At 35.9% G+C, this 24,397-nt stretch overlaps 1 protein-coding gene across 14 annotated transcripts in view; it reads left to right on the forward strand.

The window, feature by feature from the left end:
• atp2b2 (ATPase plasma membrane Ca2+ transporting 2) overlaps window positions 1-24,397 on the forward strand; it is a 140,333-nt gene that overhangs the window by 99,970 nt on the left and 15,966 nt on the right. For 10 of the 14 annotated variants that reach the window (XM_028002213.1, XM_028002217.1, XM_028002215.1 and 7 more), the window contains 6 exons: window positions 2,613-2,654; window positions 8,289-8,453; window positions 11,465-11,679; window positions 12,107-12,349; window positions 20,338-20,579; window positions 21,402-21,636. In XM_028002213.1, coding sequence (XP_027858014.1) covers window positions 2,613-2,654; window positions 8,289-8,453; window positions 11,465-11,679; window positions 12,107-12,349; window positions 20,338-20,579; window positions 21,402-21,636 — 1,142 coding nt within the window. The remainder of the gene's footprint in view (window positions 1-2,612; window positions 2,655-8,288; window positions 8,454-11,464; window positions 11,680-12,106; window positions 12,350-20,337; window positions 20,580-21,401; window positions 21,637-24,397) is intronic. The other 4 variants (XM_028002219.1, XM_028002223.1, XM_028002224.1 and 1 more) reach the window with 1 other exon arrangement.

The raw sequence follows: 24,397 nt of genomic DNA on the forward strand, positions 1-24,397 counted from the left end.
ATGTAGCATTGATCCTCTATTTTCACCAGGATAAGATGCAGAAGCATTATTGTCATTTAGTGTTGCATTGATGTTTCTCCTTTCTGGCTTCTTGGAGTGGTTCTAAAAGATGTTTATGGTAAAGATGGGAGGGGTGACCGTGTTCTGTCCTGGAATGAAATGCAACATTTTTTTTATTCTCAGCTTTATTGTTACTCTAGGAAGCTGGCTTAATGTGCAAGTTTTGACCATAATGGGCTCGCCATGGTATTCTAACCCTCAGTTCTAGTTGCATTATCTTCTTCGACATTTGCGTTGAAAGACATTGTAAAATAGATGTAGTTAGACCTCTGATTGTCTTCCTATAAAAACATGTAAACATTATAGACTAAAATTAGTTATCATATCTTTGCATCTTTGGTTTTTAATTTAACTGTAATTAAATTCCCTTGTATCGAGTAGACTCCAAAGGCATAATAAACTCGTGTCCCCAAACGTAGCTTCTGAAATGCCCCCAGTTGTTGTTGCATAACTTCATCATGTGGGAGGCTTTTACTTCAGGCTCTTTTTCTCTCTTTGTGTTCACATCTCCAGTTTGCCTACCACTGAATGTGATTTGCATGTGTTTTCTGAACCTTCCTTTGCATGCTGTCTGCTGTTTGTATATGGTGTACTTATGTTTGTGCTGTACATTCCCTCACCGTCTTCAGTGCAATGCTCTTTCTGCTGGTTGTCATAAACATCATGTAATATATACTTTGACTCATATGGTTTATAATGTTTAAAACTATTTATATTAAAACTCAGGTTTTTTTTACTATTCCATTTTGCTGCTTTTAATATGCAAGTACATTTCAATAAAAAAGAATATCCCACAAAATAGTATTATTTTAGTAATTCAATTAAAAAAGTGAAACACTTATTCTATAGATCCATTACTCACAGAGTAATATAATTTTAGTATTTTGTCTATTAATTTAAATGAATGTGACTTGGAGCTGATTAAACCCCAAAGTTTAGGTTCTTATAGAATTATAATATTGCATAAAAAAGATATTTTAAAACACAAATGTACTATTATGACCCATCACTTGATTTGGCAGTGATCCAAAATCAGGGTAATACTATGTTAGCTTGTTGCTAAAGAAGATGGATGTTTACAAATTTTTAATAACTTTCTGATATTTAATCAGATTTCTGCTTTTACATCAGTTATGATTCTGGAATTATTTTTATTTGCTGAAAGCCAAAATTAGAGGGTTTTTTTAATTAACTTTTTTCAAATTTCGGAAATTTACAAGAGTTCTTTCCCTCTAAACAACTTGCCAATCCCCAGATGAGGGTTCTCTGTATTTGTAAACAAGTTGTAGTTTGTAATTGCCCTGTTGCTGTGTTCATTTGTGACTCTGGTAAAGACACAGACTGTGTTGAAACATTAGTCTCCATGCAGCACAATGAAACTGATAACTGATCGGTGAACTCTAGCCTTTTCTGCTTTATGTAAGTTTATATATTTCAGCCGTAAAGCACCTGATTGAGCCACTCTTTGCTGGAAGATGTGTTGTGCTTCAAAAGTTTTTCCTAATAGCTTAATTCACAGCATTTGAGGAACACCTGTAGATGTATGTGAAGGTGTCATCTCAAACACATTGGCTCATTGTGTGACATGGTGGAAGAATACAAAAGGAGATAATTTGCTTAAGGACATGATTCTGACTGTTAAGTACAGTGTATGGCAGCATCAGTTGGTGTAGTTGTTCAGAAAAGAGAATTATATGAAAATATTGGCACATCTCCTCAAGACATCAGTCAAGAAATTAATACTTGCCTGCAAATAGGTCTTCCTAAAGGACAATGACCCAAAACATACACATAAATTGTTAAAAAGGAGGATAAGGACAAAACGTAATTGTATTAGAGTTGCATAGAAAGTTAGTGTGAAAAGGTTTATGAATTATAAAGGGGCTTGTAAACATCATTCTGTTACACTGGTTCTAGAGGAATGGGTCAAAATTTCAGCAACTACTGCAAAAAGCACATGCCAAGCAAATGTTTAAGCAAAATACTAAGAAAATGTATTTAGACATCTGACTCTGGAAAGAGTTAAAAAAAATCTATCTCATTGGAAAAAGATTTATAATAAAACTGACAGGAAAAACAGGAATAATTTAATCTGGTGTGATGTTAAGAAAATAATTTGATATGTATTCTTATAGTGTATCTGAATATCTGGTTTTAACATAATGAGTTTCACGTTTTTATTTGAATTACCAAGATAAAAATAAATTCAATAGTATTCTAACAATATTCTAGTATTTTTTCCCAAAGTAGACAAATTGACCCTTTGAGTAGCCAAAGAAACTTTTGTTCTTAATTCATTTCTAATGTATTGATAGATAATACAGCTCTTACTGAATAAATATATATTTTTTCTTACTGACCTACTTCTGAGAGACTGTAACAAACTGTTAAATAGCATCACTTATGTATCACAAGCTTTTTTATGTGACTGTCACAAAGATGTTATTAAAAGTCATTATCCTGTCTCACTGTTTCATCTCTGTGGTGACGGTTTGTTGACCTGTCTGTCTTGGTTATTTTTGTTGTTGTTGTCCTATATGTCTTCATCATAGGTAAAATGCAAGATGGCAATATGGAGAGCAACCAGATTAAAGGTAACTAAATCATATGTTTAACCCTCTCCTTCTTCCTTCTACTTCTTTCCACTCATCTGTTGTCCTCGTTTATGGTGTGTGGTGTAAGCCCTGGGTCAAAGCAGGTGGAAATCTCTGCATTTCTGCGTTCATTTTCATATACGTTCTTCTTAGAAATAGATTTAGGCAGTTCTAATTCAGTATATAACCTGAAGAGATTGGAGTCTATCACTGATTGTGCCCAGTTTTAGACTCTGAGATGAGATCAGAAACATTATTTGACCAAGGTTTATTACCCACAATCACTTTAGGTTACAAAATACCCTTCTTTTAACTCCCTCATTACCTGTCACTGATGTGTTGTCTGTGGTCTAATGTTCCCTCGTTCTCATTTTGTTGTCGGCTTGTCTTGTTCTTTCTGGTAGAATAGCAGCCTGTCGCCTTGCAATCCTGTGTCAAGTTCACTCAAACTACTTTATTTTACCCCGAAAACATAAAAAAAAACTTTCAGTTGGCATTGATTTTGGAATAAATACTCTTTTAACTGCTTTATATCTGTTCATGTATAATTTGATATAGTTTGGTTTGGCATTAAAGAAAATTATCCTCCATTTTTGTTGTAATAGGATTAGATTTTTTTCCTTTTAATGTAAGATGAAATTAAAAATACGTCATAATTTCCCTGAAAGAGAAAATCTCATTATTTTAAATCCTGTAACCAGATGTACACACATTGATTTTGGGTTTTTTGTGTGCAATCCTTTGGATATAGATTTAAAACTAGTTACTTGCACTGTGTAGACGCACATTTCTTTTCACTGTCTGTCTGAATCAGATTAAACCTTTCCTGTTTTAGGTCAGCCAGGATTAGTATTTGCTTAATGCCAGAATGAGATTTTTTTTACTTGTTTTCTTCTTCATTGAAAGTTGTTGTTGCCTAAAATTATTATGCCATTCAAACAATTCTGAAGGCCTACATGATGATGATGTGGCTTTGTAAGGTTCTTTTGTAGAAGCACACTTGTGCATGTACTGTAATTCTCGGACTATAAGCTGCACTATTTCACACACTTTGAACACTGCAATGCGGCAAAATTATTTTCAGGTATGCTCAAAAGTCCAGAAATTATGGTAAAAAAGCAGCATTTCAAATGCACCGCTTCCTGGTGTGATATCATGAAAAAGTAATAATAAATCAGTCCGGTTTATAATTGGGTGAAATTTTCATATACCTGAAGGTATTTCATCTATTTAAAAAAGATATTTCATCTATTAAATAGTATTATACAAGAACAAACTTAATGACGATGTCTAGCCATCATACTGTGCAGGAAGGACACTAGTTCTGTAGCTCAGAGATGAACTTGTTTTGGTGCATAAACTCTAGTACAAAAAAGACTTAAAAGACTTACTTTGTTCTAGATACTGGCTGAAGCTAGTAAGTGCTGTTATTATACCCAGAAAATATGTCCTAACCTGTACTGACACAAGCTGAAATGCTGCACAGTGAAGTTGAAGCAGTTGTTCTGAAAGTAACATAAAAAAAATTACAGTTTGGAAATGCACTCAAATACAAATATCTTTTTTTCTTTAAGAAACATGTCCTGTGGTTTTATAGAAGTAAAGCTAAACTGTATGGGCATACATTGGTTCCCAACCCTGGTCCTCAGCCCCCCCATTCCTACGCGTTTGTGTCTCTTTTCTAGCACACCGGATTCAAATGATGACCTAGCCAGCGAGTCCTGCTGGAGCCTCTTATTCACCCAGTTACTTAAGTCAGGTGTGTGACATAGGAGACACCTAAAACATGCAGGGGGCTTGAGTCCCACGGTTAGGAACCACTACCCTAAGCATAAAGCCTCATTAGTTAAAAATTGGTTTAAAACCAATATAGTACATGTTTTTTCTAAAACAAAAAAAAATCTGTCTTCTCCAGTAGCCATAAAATTTTGAGAATTTTTACCTAAAAGGGGAAAAGTTTAGTCTGATTTAACATCATACAGTGTGGAGAAAATGTGGTGTATCCTTTTACATAGTCTCTGTGCATATCTGGTTTCAATTATACAGCATCTTTAAAAAGTACTACTCCAGCAGTACTAGTAACTTCAGTATGTTCAACCTGTAAGTACAAGCGTGTTATAGTACATTCTTATAGGTTTAGGCAATCTCTCATTTGCCTACTCAAAGTTAGATAAAGAGAATCACGTATGCAGAAAAATAAAATGCACAACTACTGACTGAGGCAAATGTGCCACATTAAATTTGTGTTTTTATGACCATCAATGCATGCCTCATTGTGGTAGAAGAATTAAGCTGTAATGATTCTTGGTAATAGATTGCATTAACAGAGAAGGAGAGGATGTGTGTGTCGGAGGGAAATGGAGATGAAAACAGGGTAACGGCAGAATTCTGTTACTTCGTCTCCACCTTCTTTTACTATCAGCAATATTTTTTTGTCATTCATAATTTCTTTTTCACAGAGCACCTCATCCTTGCCACACCATTAAATATTTTATATGGCTTAAGGTTGATAGAAAATCAATTGCTTCTTAGCTGACAGCAGAGACAATATATTCTGCTTGTAATGTACAGTCATATTCAGTAAATCATATTCAGTCATATTCAGTAAATTAGAATAGCAATTCTATTTTTAGATTTTAAGATGAGGCTCATTTGTACCATTTTGAAAATAACTTTTAAACAGGTATGAAACATACGTATGTTTCACTAAGCTCATATTTCTGTTTTTAAAAATAGTTTTTTTTTGGTCTGATGTAAAATTCCAATTTTAAATGTAATGTTTTTATTACCTGTAAGTGGAAAATCATCAAAGCTAACTAATAAATGCTTTTAAACATCCGTCTGTGTGTAGTTAATCTATATGAGGTTTCACCTGGTGATAAAGCTCCTAAAGTAAATTGACTTTTCGGTATTATTCTAATTTGTTGAATGGGGTCTGTACATGTATCATCATGTGTTTCAGAATATGGTTTTTGATGCCAAAATGATCTGGATATTTTTTGTATGGCTATTGGTTTCCAGCATATTCCCTTTGTTAAAAAGCTTCAATTTATTAAAGCAGGTGATGATATTCCTATAATGACGTTATACAATTTGAAAAGAGAATCTTTTAAACATCTCTACCAACAAATGCAATTCTGAACATAGGTCAGTGATAATATTGCTGTGGAAAAGGATTTCATTTCTGTAGATTTAATGACCTGATGTGTAAAAGCCATTGTTATATTCAGACATGTGTATCTCGTGGTTAAAGATCTAAGGCAAATACATATTTTTTGTATGATTTTGAAGTGGTTTCCAAAAGTATTAATTTTTCTTGAACCTTTTCAAATCAAAATCTGCTTTATTGGCCAGGATTGTGTGCACAAACAAGCAATTTGACTTTGGTATTCAATTCATATGGTTACGACATGCAGAGTAAGAGTATACAGTATATATATGAAAAGAGCAGTATGTACAGGCATTTTGATATAGAAAGTTTAAAAAAGGCAGTTTGTCATAGTACAATATGCTTACAACGGGAAAGCTGACTACTGTGGTTGCAAGGTATTTAGTGTGTTCAGAAAGTCAACCTGGGGACATAAACTGTCTCCTTGATTGCTGGTTCTCCGTGGCACTGACCTGAAGGTAAAAGTTTAAATAGTTTGTGCCTGAGATATGTGGGGTCTGCAGAGCTGTCAGCTGCCCTTTTCCTGACCATAGACCTGTGTATGTCCTGGATGGAGGATAGGTCAGTCCTGGTGATCCTCTCTGCAGACATAATTGTTGGTTGCAATCTGGACCTTCCTGTTCTGTGGATGAGACAAACCATACGGTGGTGATTGTGCACAGGACAAACTGCATATTAGCAGTGTAGAAGATGACCATGTGAATTTTGTCAAGTTACAATAATGTATCAGTATCGTACATGTGTGATAGATCAATACAAAGAAGTGCATTTGTTCTTTGAAGGTTTTCAGAAGGTCTCATTTTCTAACGTTGTTAGAAAATATTGGTGAACAAACAGCATTACAAACACCAAGGAATGTGTGGAGATGTTTAAAGCCTGTTAAGTTTATGAAAATCCAAAGCTTTGGACATCTCACAGATCACCATTTAGTCCATTATCTAAAAAGACAAAATAGAAGACAGCTGCAAAACTAATAAGGTATTCCTATCCAACTAAACAGACATCCTGGGAAAGGATGGCATTAATTAAAGTAGCAGCCAAGAGCCCTATGGAGAAGCTGTAAAGATCCACATCTCAGGTAGAAGAATCTCTTGACAGAATTACAGCCATAAACTACAACAATCTGTCCTGAAGAAAGTGGTAAGAAGAAAGCCTGTTTGCTGGATGCCACAAGTCAGCAAAGACATGGAAGAAGGTGCTAAACTAAAGACCAGTTTAGGCCTGATGCAATATGCTTTGCACAGTAAAAAAGTACAAGTAAAACTGCCTGTCACCCATCACACAATGTCTATGGTATAAAAGCAGTGGGGATGCTTTCTTCTGAAAGGACTGGTGTAGGAGCCATTTATACATTTTTGGAGCTTAATGTAAAATGTCATTTTGTGTTTATGTGAGTTAAATTATTTACTCTGTTATTTGAAAAAGATAAGTGTCTGTAATTGTATTGTGTTTGAGCTTATGACATGGTGCCTTTTGATTGGTTAGTGGCTAATTAGTTTAGGCACTTACAACTGGAAAAGTAGGGGTGGAGGTCCAAGCTAAATGTACAACCAGAACTACAATGGAATTGTTTATATCAGAGCATAATAGTGTGTTAAAATGACCCAGTTTAAGTCTAGACCTGTGGTAGGACTTGAAAACTCCTGTTCATATTCATAGGCACTCTCCATTCAGTTTGAGCTCAAACTAGTCTGTAAAGAAGAAAAGGCAAAACATTTAGCCATTGCACAGCTAGGTAAGTTGGAATTGCACCGAAATGTAGATGTAAATACTATAAACTCGTGGTTGAATTCAATTGCACTCCGCACATTTGAGAGGTTTATTTGTAATGTTGACAATCATGTTTAAGTATTTTTCCACTTCTCAGTTATGCACTACATTATGTTGGACTTTTACATAAATGAGATGGATGACTAAAAAACCCTGAAGTGTGTGGGGGTAATGTTAGAAAATCTGATAAAGTCCTGAGGGCATGAATAGTTTTAGTAGTAATCCTTTCCTTAAATAAAAATAAATAAATAAAATGACTTGCAGAAATGTACACAGCAAGAAGAAAACATAAGTAAAGACAAGTTACTGTATGTTACAATTAAAACCATGATCATATTTGTTTTTTTTGTTTTTTTCTTTCTGAGTGTATTCCTGTTTAACTTATTATTTTTTGGGTTAATTGGCATTTCTGTGTAAAACACATCTTTCTGTGCATATTATTAATTATGTAAAATATGTTCTTTTAAATGATCCTCCTTCACTATTTAACAAGTCTCTAGATGCTGGGTGGATTTCACACTCCTTTCTGGGACTATTCTATTCTTTGATGGTTTGAATTACAAATTTCATGTCAGTACTGACTGTTCCAGAGAAAGTATCACACTTAAGTGTAAATCCTTCTAATCGTGTCATTTTTCTTCATTCAGTCACTAACAATGGATTTCTTTTTATTATTTTTTTTACGCTGTTTACAGTGAAGAAGCCGGATGGAGCAGCTGCCATGGAAATGCAACCTCTGAAGAGTGCTGAAGGCGGGGAGGCCGATGAGAAGGAGCGGAAAAAGGTGTCAGCTCCAAAGAAAGAGAAGTCTGTGCTCCAGGGGAAGCTGACCAAACTAGCTGTCCAGATCGGCAAAGCAGGTACAGCAAATTGCACCCAGACATATCCATCAGTCATTCAGGCAGAAAATCAGTCACAACAAGGTGCAGAACCATCATCCTGTCTGTCAAGCAAATATGTTGTACAAAATGGGTGTAGTTTGCAGTTGCTTGAAATAATTAAGGCTTTGCAGAAGAAGACTAAAGTGTCTACATTATTGAACTCTGAAAGCCTATTTGTTACTTTTTTGAGAGAGCTGCCCTTAAGGAACTTAATTTTGAACAGTGACTGTGACTGTTTTAGATCTAATTTTCTTTCTTTTATTCTCATCTGTTGTTTTTTGTGTAATTTAACAGTGATGTGGAGATGTTGATGTGAAGTAAAAGTTTACAACTGCAAGTATTCCTAATGTATCTGACTTGGTGTCGTCTTTGAAGCAGCAATGCAGTAGGATTATAGCTGAACAATGTCCCAAAAAATGTCATGATTTATTTAATTTTTTTAGAGAGTTCCTTAAAGTAGGACTTGCTTTTAGAATATCTTGTGATATTAGTGTTTCCCTGACTGATAGAATGGGGACATGGTGTCAGCACAATGAAATACCATGAATGGATTAGCATAGAAATTATGCTTTTGCCTCATACAGGGTCTCTACTGAATATAAGGACATAACAGCCTTACCTCACCATATTTAAGTTATTTTAACCTTTTGTTTTTTGACCAGAAAATAACATAAAACAAAAAGAAAACTTCAGAATACTGCAAAGATTTTTGTAAAGATCGACAAAGAGCGATTGAGAGGGTGTTGCTGTTGTCTGGGCACATGAGGACGTTTTAGCCACAAAGCCAGTGAGTCTGAGCTGACTGAGCAGCCGATTAAGCAGCTGCCTCTTGATTATTGGTCTTCTGCCATTTACTGTAATTTTTGCTGTCATGTGAGATGAGATGAGCATTTTGTTGATATTTAGTTGAGAAGTACTTTTCTTCTCTGATATCTTTATATTTAGAGACTTTTTTATTTTTTAGTCCACTGTATTATTGCCACATGTTAAAGTAAATAAACAACATAGTTCAGTCGTCTGGGTCAACAATGTATTTAAAGTAGGATCTTAAACTGTTTTCTTTCTAATTACAAATACAGGAGTAGACTGAGAATGATTATTGTCCGTCAGCGTTTCTTTGGACTGAATGAAGTGATAGTAAAGAATTCACTCATGTACATGGCCGATAGCTGGCGCAGCACTGCTTTTCTTCTGGCTCTGTGTCAACTTGCCCCTCTCCTCGTGCCTAATGTTCATTTGGAGGATAACATAGTGGATTATTAACATCTGCTGGTGTGCTCACTGGTCATTTACAGCTTACCTTGCATTAGTGGAGCATCGCCAAGCTAAAACCACGATTGTCACAGGAGGTGGAGGAATGTATCAACATTAGGAGAGGGGACATATTCTCGTTGGTTCATGTATATTTACACTACTCTTTCAAGTTTTGACAAACAACTTGGTAGCACAACATTTTAGCATGTTTCTGCAATTGAAACCCTTTTGTACACCTTTGTGTTAGGAAAACAGATCTTACCCTCCTGGAACATAATTGTCCGTATATGGTCACATTGATGGTTTTAGGCTGGTTTGCTTCCTCATGGGCCTGGGCAACATAATTGATAGAAACATGAATGTCCAACCATCAGGTCGTGACCTTCAGTTCAATCACAGCTGGTTATGCAGCAGGTAATAAACACCTGCAAGTCCACTTGTAAATGGCTAACAAATGAAGGTTCTGGAGTGGCCTACTCAAAATTCAGACTTCAGTAGAAATAAGATGACATGACCTGACCTTAAACTGACTGTTCATGTTTGAAAACATTCCACTGTTGCTGAATTAAAACAACTGTGCAAAGTCTTTCACATCACTGAGTGTGATGTGAAAGACTGAATGTCAATTTGTGCAAACATTCTAAGGTTGTTGTTGCCACCAAATGTTGCACAACTCAGTTTTTATTTTTTAGATGGCAATTACTTTTTCCACATAGGGCCAGTCTTGTTTAGATATCTTTTTCCCTCTCATTTTATTTTTCCTAGAGTCGTATTTTTCTGGTATTGAAATTGTTTACAATGGTTTTACGTGTTGAAACAAAACAAAGCATAAGGAAATTGATAAGGGGACAAATACTTTGAATACTTTATTACTACAGTTACCACACACCAACAGTGGGACACAGTGTTGTGGTTTGAGCTGCAGAATTATATAAGTCCATGGCTGATTATTTTCTCATCAAAACAGGCTGCAGGGATCTCTTATATTAAAACCAGTGAGAAGATCTAGATTTACTGAAATTACCAAAGTTCTCCTCATTAATTGGTCATTGTAATAGAAAGGATGTAAAAATCTGATGGCACCCAGATGGGATTGTACACTGTATGGTTGTAATTTGGTGCATGTCCAGACCAGCAATAAGAAAGTGGTTCCTTTTTAAATAGTTTACCATAAATGATTGGCACAAATGAGAGTTACTGTCCTGCAGCTTTTAAGTTCATCCCTGTTCAAATACGAAAGAAAGGATGGTTTAATATCAGTCCTCTTTAATTCTTAATGACATTGTGAGGAAGTACAGTAATTTAGGTGTTTTATTTAGGTGCATTGAAAAAGAGGTGTTTTCAGAACAGGATTATCTCAGCAGAGCTGAGCATCTAGATCTAACATTCAATTAAAACAATCACTGAATGTTACCAGACACTAAAGGTTTATGTACTAGACCTCATTACTAATGCACCACAGAAGTTGATAGAGGCCTAATCTGGATTTCTTATGATGCTGGGTGAATGTGTTCTGCAATGTGGCATAATGTGTACAGATGTTACCATGCCCCAATGTTTCAACCAGTGCAAACACAAAGGCATCAACTTCCATAGTTATAAAGAGTTTGCCTTACAAATAATTGCACAGAACAAACAACCAGCCTCATCGCCTGGATTATTAATCAAGGGGCTTTACAATCTTCTATGTCTTTATTATGCCTTTTCTCATTGGACCCCTTCTTCATGTCTTCCAGGTTTGCTCATGTCAGCCATTACTGTAATCATCTTGGTCCTGTATTTTGCCATCAACAACTTTGTGATGGAAAAGCGTCCTTGGATGACAGAGTGTACTCCCATCTACATCCAGTATTTTGTGAAGTTTTTCATCATTGGTGTGACTGTGTTGGTGGTGGCTGTTCCAGAGGGCCTCCCACTGGCTGTGACCATATCCTTGGCATACTCAGTCAAGGTAAGGAAAAACAAACACAGAGTACTGCATGCAATTGACTATTAAAATATTTTGTAGTTCAGACAGTTTGAATTTTTGTTTTCTAAATTTCTATTTTTAGTTATACAAATTTAAATTATCTTGTTAAAAGTTGTATACATGTCCCATTATTATTTTTATGTGCGGAAATTTCAACATGTTATTTTTTGCATTCTGATACTAAAACACCAATTCACAGCTTCAAAATACTTTAAATATGTGATGATTTTTTTTTTCTATTTTACTGTGCAATTACATGTCTGAATATTCATCAAAATACAGACGTGATCATCTTACAACTGTCACCAATGAATACCAAGTATTGCACGTGCCAGATGGGTTATTTTAAGCAGCAATTTGGTTTGTCTTTTCAACTGTTTTGAGATGCGTCTATTTATCCTGCCAACAGAAAATGATGAAAGACAACAATCTTGTGCGTCACCTGGATGCTTGTGAAACAATGGGCAATGCAACCGCCATCTGCTCCGACAAGACAGGCACGCTAACCACCAACCGCATGACAGCCGTGCAGTGTTATATAGGAGATGTGCACTACAAAGAAATTCCAGACCCTGGTGTAATCCCACCCAGATCCCTGGATTTACTGATCAACGCCATTTCTATCAACAGCGCCTATACCACGAAGATACTGGTAAGCTTATATATTAATAGTTTCTGTCACCCAGTTATCAGGTTGTCCCATAATTTAAATATTTGTTACAAACACAAGTAATTGATATTCTACTGTTCTGATGTGTAAGAATTGAATGTCCTGCGAAAAGTGCTTCAGTCTCAGTTCTGAGACCTTAAGATGAGACCAGGTCAGTAGTGTTCTCATCTTGGAAAAGTATGCAGTCATTGTCCTTGGCTGCTGCTTTAGATTCACCAGGCATTCACTCAACTTGTCACCTTGAGAACAGTTGTGTAATTTTGTCTTATCTGATATTCAGAGCGTAGCAGACTGTAATTGAATCCAATCTGTCTAAGTGCTGGAGATGGTCTCTTGTTTACAGTGAGAGCAGTAGGCAGAGATTTTGTTTAAGCTCACTGGACCTGCATGTAAGAAGAAACAGACTCTAAAGAATAACTCTAAATAATCTCAACAATGTTAAACAATTAAGGCAATGATTAAAACTCTTATGTGGTTCAATATCTACAGAGTCCTCAAAACAAAGACTTGGTGAACAAAGATTTATTAGACAGTGAGACAACTCTCATAGTTAGCTTAAGGAAAGGCTGTTTATGCTTTAAGGGATTTGTTCTGTTCAGAATCTGAAATATCTTAACTGCCAAAGCTGAAATAAAATAGAGTAAAAATAATAGAATAGAAATATTCTTTATTGTCCCACAGTGAGGAAATTCAGGTGTAGCAGCAGCAAAGTTACACGGCATGGAAGCACATATATTCACACCAAGTACATAAGTTTTAAAAAAACAAAATCAGTTGAATTATTTTGTGATCTTATTCTATTATTCTATAATCTTTATGTTATGTTTCAAGAATATGACAGAATCTTTCACATTTAAAATAACAGATTGACAGATCACGGCTTGTTTGAGTGCAGAATCATTGAATGGAAAATATTGTATATAGTTTGATAAACAACAGTTTGTAGTGAGTCATTTGTGATGAGATGCTGTCAACAGATATTCTTTAAATAAGAAAATGAGAGTCAAATTAAATACTTTGTGTACAGAATGGTTGAAAATACTGAATAATGTTATGATTGTGGTTCCCTTAGACTCTTATCTTCTAAATCTTGTTGTGTAAGACAACACATATGACCACACATATATGATTCTTTGAGAAACCTGTCAGTATTTTTTCAGCATTTCATCAGACTTTTTTAGCTATATTGCAGCGCTGCACAATTAGATATTGAAAAGAGTTTTATTTTAATCTCTTCGTTCTTGAAAAAGCTTACTTTTAACAAAGCAAAGAACAACCTTGGGGTAACCTTAAAACCCATGGAGTTAGCAAGGAAGAGTCTTTGTTACAGACATTATTAATCCAACTTAAACCATAAGCGGTCAAGCCTAGCTTTTATGTGAGTCTGATTTTAGCGTTAGTGCCCAGAAGCTGATCAATCAGTTTGGCCTGCATATACAGCTTCTTTAGCTAGCTTCCTTGCCCTCGCCCTCCAGTTCGATCCCTAAACTTTGTCAGGCCTAATCAATTTCATGTCTATCATAGAAGTAGCTCTGATCTGTACACTAAGTGGTCTTTGGTGCCGTCTACCCTGCCTTAGGCATTACACAGCTACGCATGGAAGTGTGGAGAGGTCCCAGAGCAGAGCGATGCTGTGAAGCAGGAATTACCAAAAACTCGTGTTATGTGAAAGATGGAGTTATAATAAACAGGAATGTTATTGCTATTTTGTTACCTGTATTTCATTATTAGTATAATCAAAGTGAACAACCTGTTAAGTTTTGTTACTTTGCTGCTTCACATTTGGTGGGAGTTTTTAGGGTTTTTCCTGCCCTCTACAGTATTACAAAAGTAACAAATAGAAATGATTTGTGAGTTAAATCTGAGTCAGACAAATGTTTTAAGTCAGTGGTATTGGATCCCAAAACTGCTTTTATTTATGCAATTCTTTCACAGTAATGTCTGGTAAATTGCCTTTGATGCCGAGGAAGATAATTTTGTACCAATAATAATTTCATAAAATACTGCCTTTATTCTTTGTATTCCATTAGTCTTGCATTTACACAGTGACTTGACAAAGCAACATAAAAATACAAAATTGGCCTGCATAATTATTTCCAGAAGTATGCTACATCTGTTTGTTTTTGAAGGAATTACTGCCAGGAATTGACAGTAGTAGGCAACTATCAGTTTGTCATTTAGGATCCATCATATTACTTTACTTAAAGTATAGTGAAGCACAGGAGCAAAAGAAAAGTATGATGAGAAATGACAGCTTAATTAGGGGGCAAACAGACAAAAAGTAAGATTCAGGAGAGAGATTTCTGAATAATATGCAGGTTGTTCCTTTTTGCCTCCATCAGCCGCCTCCACTCCCTCAGTGCCACTCCAGCTCTGCAGTATGCTTGCTGGTGTGTTCTTATATAAGAGGCCAGTCCTGTGGGATGCAAAAATGGCTATGGGAGCCTTTGATGGCCACCACATAAAGGCACAAAGGCAAAAGAGGCAGGCTTTGATACCATATCAATGCCTCCAGTGCTCTATGGCATCATAATATAGCTCCTCCTATATCACTGTCCCTTCAATCAGCACATGCATGGTGCAATAATAACCGGAGAAGGCCTTGTTGTCTGGGGAAAAATGTACACATAAAAAAGCTTCACATGCACAAAATTCTATAGTCACGTTAAGATTTTGTAACGGATATTGTTTATTTTGAAGTTTACCCTTATCTATACAATCTGAATAGGTGATCACACTCTACAGTCACTCTAGGAACACACATTTCCCTACAGTATTTCATTCATTCAAGGTACACAAAGATGAACAGCTTTCAGTGGAATCAGTTAATTTCACATAGTAGCACACCACATCCAGTGGTTACTTTATTGACATTAAAATAGTTTGTGGAAAACAGAGTGTATTTTGCAGTAATATGAACCAATCACTCATCCACACATCTGTCATATCTCTGCTGTAAGCACTCAGACCACAGGTGTGTGTTCCTGCAGCACAGTGGTATGTTTAGCACGGCTGGGTGAATGTCCTCCGAGCTCAGTTTCACGTAGATTTAGCCACCTGCTCGGGTCATTTTTTTGGTCACAGAAGAGAAAGGTGGAAACGCTCCCCATACATTTCCATTGTGTTGTTTTTATAAAGGAATAGCTAAGTGTTTTGTAAAAAAAAACAACAACAAAAAACAATGTTGTGCCATGTAGATAGAAGTAGAACTATTATAAAACAATTGATAAGGTCTTTCTTCAAATAGCAATTTAAAGTTTGTAATTAAAATAGGCTCCAGCTTGTTGTTTGGCTATTAGTACTGTAGTATATATCATTAAAACAAATGTTAAAAGCCCATAAACAAAAGTAAATAATACACATTGATATAAAAGATTCAGTACTCTCAGTCATTCTAATATTGGGTTGCAGCCTGGTCAGAGATTTGGTACAAGCACTGCAAAAGCTTGATCACCTCTATAATTCAGCTCAGATCTTGGAGCAGTTAATAGAAACTGGTTGGTTGACTGTAGTACTCTGACTGAAGTGTAACTTCTAAGTAGGCCACATTAATATGAGGACGCAAGGCCATGTAAAACTTTAAAGATCAATAATAAAAGCCTAAATTTGACTATAAAATAGAGCGGGAGCCACAAGAGGTGGGGACAGATTGCCAGTCCATCACTAGGCAACATAGGGAGTCATTGGACAAAGAAAACAAAACAAAAGAAACAATCAAGAATACCATACATACCTAAGGATATAATTTATAGTATAATTTAACCTAACTTTGATGTTTCTGACTGTGAGAAGAACCTGGAGAACCCAGAGAGAACATTCGCACTGAAAATATGCAGAAATGCCGCAGGTCGGGATTCAAACGCATGACTTTCTTGCAACAGTTCTACCATCTGCACCACCATGAAGCTCCAGTTTCAATAGCTGCATAACTTTGATGGACTTTCTCTCTCTTTTTCTACATCTTAATTTTCTTGCTACAATTGATCCACATTCATTGACCTTGGTAACTATTACCATTTAGTCAACACAGAGCAGTGTAAGTATGCAGTGTTAGACTTTGCAATATGATAGCAAAAAATTTATCCAATTTCAGCATAAAGGCTGATAGGTGATTTAGTTAAACGTCTGCAGAATTTCTATGGTGAATTTTGTAGAGCAGTGGAAACAAAGGATGTTCAGACAGCCTGAAGCATAGTATGAATATTTTCTTTAGTAACTTTAATTTTGTTATTAGTGATAGAGTACACCAAATTAGTATTTGGAAATACTAATGTAGTGAGTGTCAATGTGTTTTTTTTTCTTACCAGAAATTGTTTTTAAATAAAATTTATCGGAACTTTTATACTTTAGTTGTAGAGTGAGTAATGTTAAGATAAAATAAATTGTAATAAATGGATATAGAAGTGCCTTGAAAAAGACAGTAATGTGATGATGCATTGGGAAGCACAGCACGATTTAGATAAAGAAAAACAGTAAAAAAAGAGAGAAACTGCATGACAAGCATTCTTATAATAGACTGTTAGGCTTTATTTCTGCTCCCAGCATGCCCAAGGCTTTAGCCTGGTTGGCTGGTCTAACTGTATGGAAAGCTACAGTGTATTCTGTCCTTCATGCAATACAAAACCAAGATAGAAGTGGAGGCTAAGGGATTGGGGACCTTGTAAAACAGGGGAAATTGATAAGGTTGAGGAGAAAGTCACCCAAAGCAAGAGAAGAGGAATGAGATGTTGTGAAAGACTGAGAAAGAGGACGAAATGTACATTGAGGCACAAGGAAGGCAGTAAATCGCCGGGTGGTCTGTGAAGAAAATGACAAGAGAGAAGGAAGGAACATGAAGTATGGATTAAGGAGAGCCCTGGGTGGAATAGGAAGTAAAGTTGCCAGCTCTCCCTCTGGCATATGTCCTTGCCTGCAGGATCACCCGAGGACCAGGGAGAGGGCAGCTGGTCCTAAGCCACATCCAGGCCAGGACATGCCAGCAGTAGCTCTGTCATGCCAACACTTGGCGTTTCCTGCCAGCTACTATCCTCATGCGTAAAACTAGCATAAAGAAAAAAATCTCAACGAGGTCTTTGGAAACCTAAAGCAATGTTTGTTTGTGTCCCATATTTATAATCGCTATTTGAATATGTTTCTCTTTCCTCAGTCGTCACTCAGCAATGACTAGATTCTCTGTATCTGTATCAACTATATTTCTCTTGCTTGTTTAAAGCTTCAAGATAGACTGTGTGGTTATTTATGGTTTAGTTGTTTAACTGGATGTTTCAGCAGAGAGCTGATTCCTTGAAACCACACCAGACAATGTTCATGAGGCCATTTATTCCATCCTGTCATTATCCAATGACAGGCAGTGTCTTCCTGATGTAATCACTGGTCATTAGGAAGAGGCACTAATTCTGTTATTTAACACAAACTCAGTATAACATATTTATTTTCTTGTCTGTGTTTATGACACACAGCTAAAAAATAACCAGATACATTAAATTTGTTGATGTGTTTGGTGTTTAGGTTTTAATGATTAATGTGATTTCAGAGGACTTTTTAACTCCATGCTTGTACATGCAGGTTCTCAGCTGGAGAAATGGAAAAGCTGTGACTGGCTCACGGATGTTTAACTTACTGTGTTTTCAACGAGGTCTTGCTAAAGTATTCCTACATCTTAAAGAAACTGAGGGTATTTTTTGTTGTTTTTACATAGTTTTATTCCTCCAGACTATTTCAACAGCTATGTCTTCGTGATACGTCATCCGATCTGCACCAAATGTTCTGTGCATCATCAATGATAACTGCTCAACATACTGGTGAGGTAGTTTGATGACATCACTTTAGCCCCGCACACTTATAGTCCATGGTCATATGTTCTTTTGGTGACTCCTCCAGCTTCATTCTGTGTTTAAGATTAAAACTGCAGTCACTCACAGTTAATATCAATACATCACATGCTCCAAAACCTATAGGACGTTCTCACCAATCCTTCACCATAAAACAGGAAGTGACAATTCCTTTCTGGAAGGTTGGATTTTGGCCACATTTTCAATATGTGTTACTGTACACTTACTGACATAAGCCTCAAGGCGATTTGAAATGTTCACTAAACGTGTCACCTATGATTTTAAATAGCAAAAGTAGAAAGATTAATGAAACTGAAAAAAATACATATTTTTTGCAGTGAAATAAATTAAAATAGAAACCTCATAGTGTGTTAATAATATATGTAAAAACCATTTTCAAATAAATAAATTACATCTAAACTTGCCTAATTATTTGTGTTGACAAGGAACTGTAAGGCTGTGATTTAAATCAGCTTCAGAATGTGTGATTGTGTGTAGAAGTGTTATGAAAAACGACACAGTGAATTGCATGCTCATCAGTGTGTCTTGTGAGGCCAGACGTGTGGGCATCAGTGTCACTAAAGCTCAAGTTTGTCTGAAATATTGATAATACATTTAGTTTTCTGTCACAGCAGCAGATATCTGGATCCAGATAGCTTCCAAATAGAGTAAGGCTCAGGAAATACTAATAAAGGAAAGTTGGAAAAACATAAAGAGCAAAGCAGAAAAGATTTGAGGACATGTGTGAAGTGAAATAAGAGAGAATGTTTTAAGAGAATCAGAGCCAGCGAGTAAGAATCCCCAAGTGGTGGAAATCTCAGTCGCTCTATTCTCAAGTCTCAACTGCCAAGTGTTCTTTGTCCAGCGTTACCATAGGAACGCTGCGCCTCACACAAGCTGACCACACTCACTCGCTTGCACATACAGTGAGCACACAGCAGTCCATCATGTACTGTAAAACCTCACAGGCCACATGCACACGTGATTTGAACTGGTCAGTGAAACATCATGCATCTTTTACTGTAAAACTATGGACAAAGTCCCCTTCCAGCTTTAGAGCTGAAAAAAAGCACTACATCATAGCACCAAGTTTCTTCACGTTTCTATTTTTTATATAGGCACAAACTGAAAGAACCAAAAATCATTAAGAAATATAGCAACAATTATTATTTTTTATGTTAGACTTCCTAATATGGGACAATTTAAATATCATAAAATGGAAAATAAACCATATTAAATAATTGTATTGACAAATCTAAGCTATGTAAGTTGTTCTACTTGTACTGAAAACCAATTATGAGGTGATTATTAACTGCTTACCTTAGACTCCTTATGCTGCAATAACTTTATTTGCTATATTTCTTGCAAGCAGTTATTGATCTGTGTTTCTTTATTGCAATTACAGTCATTTAAAAATGCATTTTACATTGTTGCCCCATACGCTTGTGACAACGTTTACAGCTGATGATGTCTCAACATGTCAGAAAAGACTCTTGTTCTGTGCAAACACACTTACATTGTTACTGTTAATACTAATATTTTATGTTTTTGATCTCACTTTTATTTCTGTTTAGCTCAGTTTAAACTATCTTTTTGTCAAGGAAGTGATTGACTAACAAAATAAAAAAGAAATGGATATGAGAGAAGTATTTGAGTGAATAAGTAATTGAAGAAATAATGTTGTTTTTACATTGTGTTGTTTATGAAAGCGAATGGTGTTGAATCTAGGATGTTGCACAGCAATAAGCAGAAAAGGCAAAGGAAGAAGATGGCTAATATGCTGCTTTATTTTGTTGGTTATACATTTGAATGTTTACTGAGTCCTATACAGTAATTGTATGTTTCTAAACATGTAATTACATGAAGGGTTGAGCTGCTTGCCTGAAATAAGAACGTCCAAATTTGATTCTCATCTCATCGCTTGCTCTCCCACACACTAATCCTGTCACCTGCTTGCTACTCAGTTATCACCGGCAGCTATTTCAAGTGTTGCATTGGGCATGTCTCATTTCACTGAAGGGAAAGAGAATCTCAACGAACTGAATGAAATTGAACAAAATGGTTCTTATGCCTTGTCTGGGGTTTTGATTTAGTTCACTTAAAGAGAGTTGCATGTGTTTTACTTCTGTTTTTCTTCAGCCCCCAGATAAGGAAGGTGGTCTACCCAAGCAAGTTGGAAACAAGACAGAATGCGGACTCTTGGGATTGGTCCTGGACCTGAAACGGGACTACCAGCCAATAAGAAACCAGATCCCAGAGGAGAAGCTTTATAAAGTCTACACCTTCAACTCTGTCAGAAAATCAATGAGCACTGTAATCAAACTTCCTGAAGGGAGCTTCCGAATGTACAGCAAGGGAGCCTCTGAAATTGTTCTCAAGAAGTGAGTCCAGTATTCTGGGTACTTGGTGCAAAAATTAAGCCTGTTGAAAAGGCCTGTTTGTTTCTCTTTAAATGGTGGACATTTGTAAAGACAGTTAATTATTTTTCATGGGTACAGCTCATATGGTCAACTGGGCAAGCCACGTCACAGTTTAAGGGGAAATATGTTTTGTAAAATTTTTTTGTCCAGAAGCATTGTTACAACAAGTAAATAGTTGACTGAACAGCTACGTTCTTAATTTATTGGATATAGTAAGGTACCGCTGATATTTTAGTTATAGTGCAGTTTGGTACTGTTTATTTAGACTAACTGAGTTTAAAGAAGACATGCTGCTAAAACTTTAGGTAAAGTTTTTGACTTTTTATGTAGGCTGAATTTTCAGTGGAATTTCAAAATTGTGTTTTTACAGTATACTACATGACATTACTTGATGGGGAGGGAGGATATTTGTCCCCCTTAATAGCTCATTTACACTTAACATTAATCAAAAATAATAGTGATATGATGTGTGATGATATGTAACCCATACAAAGTTTAATCCTGGCACTATCTTGGGTTGTTTTGACTCTCTATGTTTATACTTTATTGGCTACATTTCTTCATTACACTGCATCTGTCTGCATTTTGCATTGCTTGCTGGTTAATTTTGGTTATTTTTCTTGTGGCTTTTCACTGCATCAAAGTACTTTTTATATGGATATGATGTTTGAATGGATGGCTTGTTTATTGAGGTTTAGTGAAGATCTTTCCTCTATAGTTTTATCATTTTACAAATTAAAGACACTTTTCAGGCTTTTATCAGGTTTTACTGTTTTGTTTCAGATGCAGTCACATTCTGAATGAAGTTGGTGAGGCCAGAGTTTTCCGGCCTAGAGACAAGGATGAGATGGTGAAGAAGGTGATTGAGCCCATGGCCTGTGACGGTCTGAGGACCATCTGTGTGGCGTACCGTGACTTTGCCAGTGATCCTGAGCCCAAATGGGATGATGAAAACAACATCCTCACTGACCTTACAGCCATCTGCGTTGTGGGAATCGAGGATCCTGTCAGACCAGAGGTAGGAGCATATCACATATATTGGTGAAGTAGATGTTAAAAAATGTGTCTATGCAATCAGAAATTAGCAGGTTGATCCCAGATGTGCCACCTTTTATGAGGGTTTAAATTGTTTATATGAAATAATGGTTAAAGGTAAGGTCTTAGGTGCACATTGTACTTTTTAATACTTTCTCTAAGCCAGGACTACTTTATTTAAGCACTCTAAAAACAGAGCAACTGACTGAAGGACTTAATCGATATTGTAGAAAAGCATTAAACATAAACACGAGAATATAAATTATGTCATAAAGTCACTCGAACAAATAAGTTGACTTCTTTCATGCTGGTTCAAAAGCCAATGATAGACTTGAAGCATTCAGCTAAAGCTACACCAAAATGGTTTGAAGACAGCACGGTGTATGTTCTGGAGTGCCCCAGTCAAAGCCCAGACCTTAATTCCATAGAGAATTTGTGACAAAATTTGAAAAGTGTCATTTATAGCGGAGCCACACAAAAGTCGAGCTTTTAGTGTTTTTCATGAAAGAATGGAGTAAAACGTCTGCATCGAGATGTGCAGGTCTGATTGAGACCCATCCACACAAACTCCGTGCTGATTGTAGCCAAAGGTGCATTTAGTAAATATTGCCTTGAAGGTAGTAAATATTTTTGCGTCACATATCTTATGTTATGTTATTTTATTTGTTATTATTTTGTAGAAATCAGTTGTCCCTTGGTAATACAAAAAAAGCTTTCTTTTGCCATTTGTTGTGTCAAAAAAAAACTTAATTTTGTTCATTATGATTAATTTGTAAAAGCAATAAAAAGGTAAAACATCCAAAAGAATGAATACATTTTAATAGGCACAATATGGAAATAAAGCTATTTGTTCAGCTACTGATTATATTTTAATCAGTAAAGTCTGTCTGTGAAGCCTATTTTTTAAAAAAGTGAGGGGCATTCTTTTTCTTGATGAAAAATATGTGATTGGTTTTGATTTTCATCTACAATGGTAGACACTTTCCACACTGCTAGATGGAACTGAGAGGTACCTCGGGAATATTTTAGCCAAAGTGGGGAGTTGCAATTTATTAACCCCTCCAAGTACTGCAGTGGGTCGGAGGGTTGTCTTTCTCAACAACTGTAGTCTCCTAACCCTCTCTGGCTGATTGGCAGCACCCACTGGTGCTCGACTCCATGAAGATGATTGTTGCTCATCTGCTATCTCTTCAAACACACGGTTCAAACTGCTGCTAACTTGTATCTTGCGAGACTTCATGGGTGGATGGACTTTGTTTTCCAACTTTTACTGTGTGGAGGGACTATGAAAATATCACTCTTAAAGAATTCAGATTATGGTTATCACTAAAATATTTTCTGATAGGCTTTTCTTAAAGAAAATGTGTAATGTTTTATTAGAGTGCTGTATTTTTGTGTAATGGATTAGCTGGCCATCCTTTACAGAGCTCCAGTGATAGTACAAACGTAGGATACTAGCTGACTACTGCATTATTAAACCCTTTCCTTTTATCTTTTTTTCCACCCTCTCGTCACTCAGAAGCAACGGCTCTTACTCAACCTCGCCCCACCATGTTTTCTTCCATTATTTTCTGAATTTCATCTTCTTTTGATTGCTCTTGGTCTTTTTCATCTGATTGTGCCCTTTTTCTTTGTCATTAGCCTTTCTTTTTCATTTAAGTAAGTATCTGAGTCAATTTAGGACCAACGAGAAAGAAATCTGTAATAACACAAACAAATATAAACACACTTTGTGAAACATAAACAACTTTATGCATCAACCTAGTTGTTTTGCAGGGATTTGTGTATTTGTATCTTTGTGTAATTGAAACAAAAATTGCACAGAAAGGAAAACAATTATTTCTTGTCAAAGAGAAATGCTTGGCTACAATTATTCGTATTCTTCCTTTCAGGCTATCAAAGTTATAAATCCCCAACATTTGTACAATTTTACTAGTATTGAAGTTGTACACTATATGACATTTTTTAAAAATTAAGCAGTTCAAAGAAATGTTGCACTACAGTACACTTTTTCTGTCTAGACTTTTCAAGATTTAATCCTCCTGAATAAAAGGTAAAACAACTTTGTAAACATTATTATTTCTCTATTAGCAGCAAATCTCTTCCTTCTGAATTTCAATTTTTGTTGTTATAAACCCTGGCTTTTGTATATGGGTGCTCCTGGGAGGAAGTACTTTGAGAGAAACAGGAATATAAAGAGAAACAGAGACTGAGACAGATAAATAGATTAGAAATAAGATTGATGTAAGAATGATGGAGGTGGGGGAAGGTGGGTAAAGAGAAATGGAGGAGAACGAGACTGTAACCAGATCCATATCAGGTACTCAAGAGGCTTGTTTTTCCGTATAACATCTAGACTCTTGCCTTCCTCCTTTGTCGGGTCAGACTGCGTTTTACTCTTTCCTTTCTCTCCTCTCTCAGATGCCAAGTCCAATAGAGCTGTAGGGAAAAAACTTCAAGACTAATAAAATGACAAACGGCAGCCTAACACCTTGACAGCAACTAGACATTCATAATATTAAAAAAAGAAATTCAACTGGAATACCTATGCTATTTTATTTGTAAATAATGTACTTGCCACAAACATAATTAATTTGTATTTTAAAATAAAAGTACCTGTCATCCATTTTGTATTTTACATTTATTAACACTTAAGATGTCAAGAAAATTAATATTTTCCCTATTTGCAATAATAAAAACTATGATCTACAATGGTTATATTTTCTACCAAATCTAAATAATTA

The sequence above is a fragment of the Xiphophorus couchianus genome, chromosome 20 (genome assembly GCF_001444195.1).
Source record: "Xiphophorus couchianus chromosome 20, X_couchianus-1.0, whole genome shotgun sequence".
In the NCBI taxonomy this organism is placed as follows: Eukaryota; Metazoa; Chordata; class Actinopteri; order Cyprinodontiformes; family Poeciliidae; genus Xiphophorus; species Xiphophorus couchianus.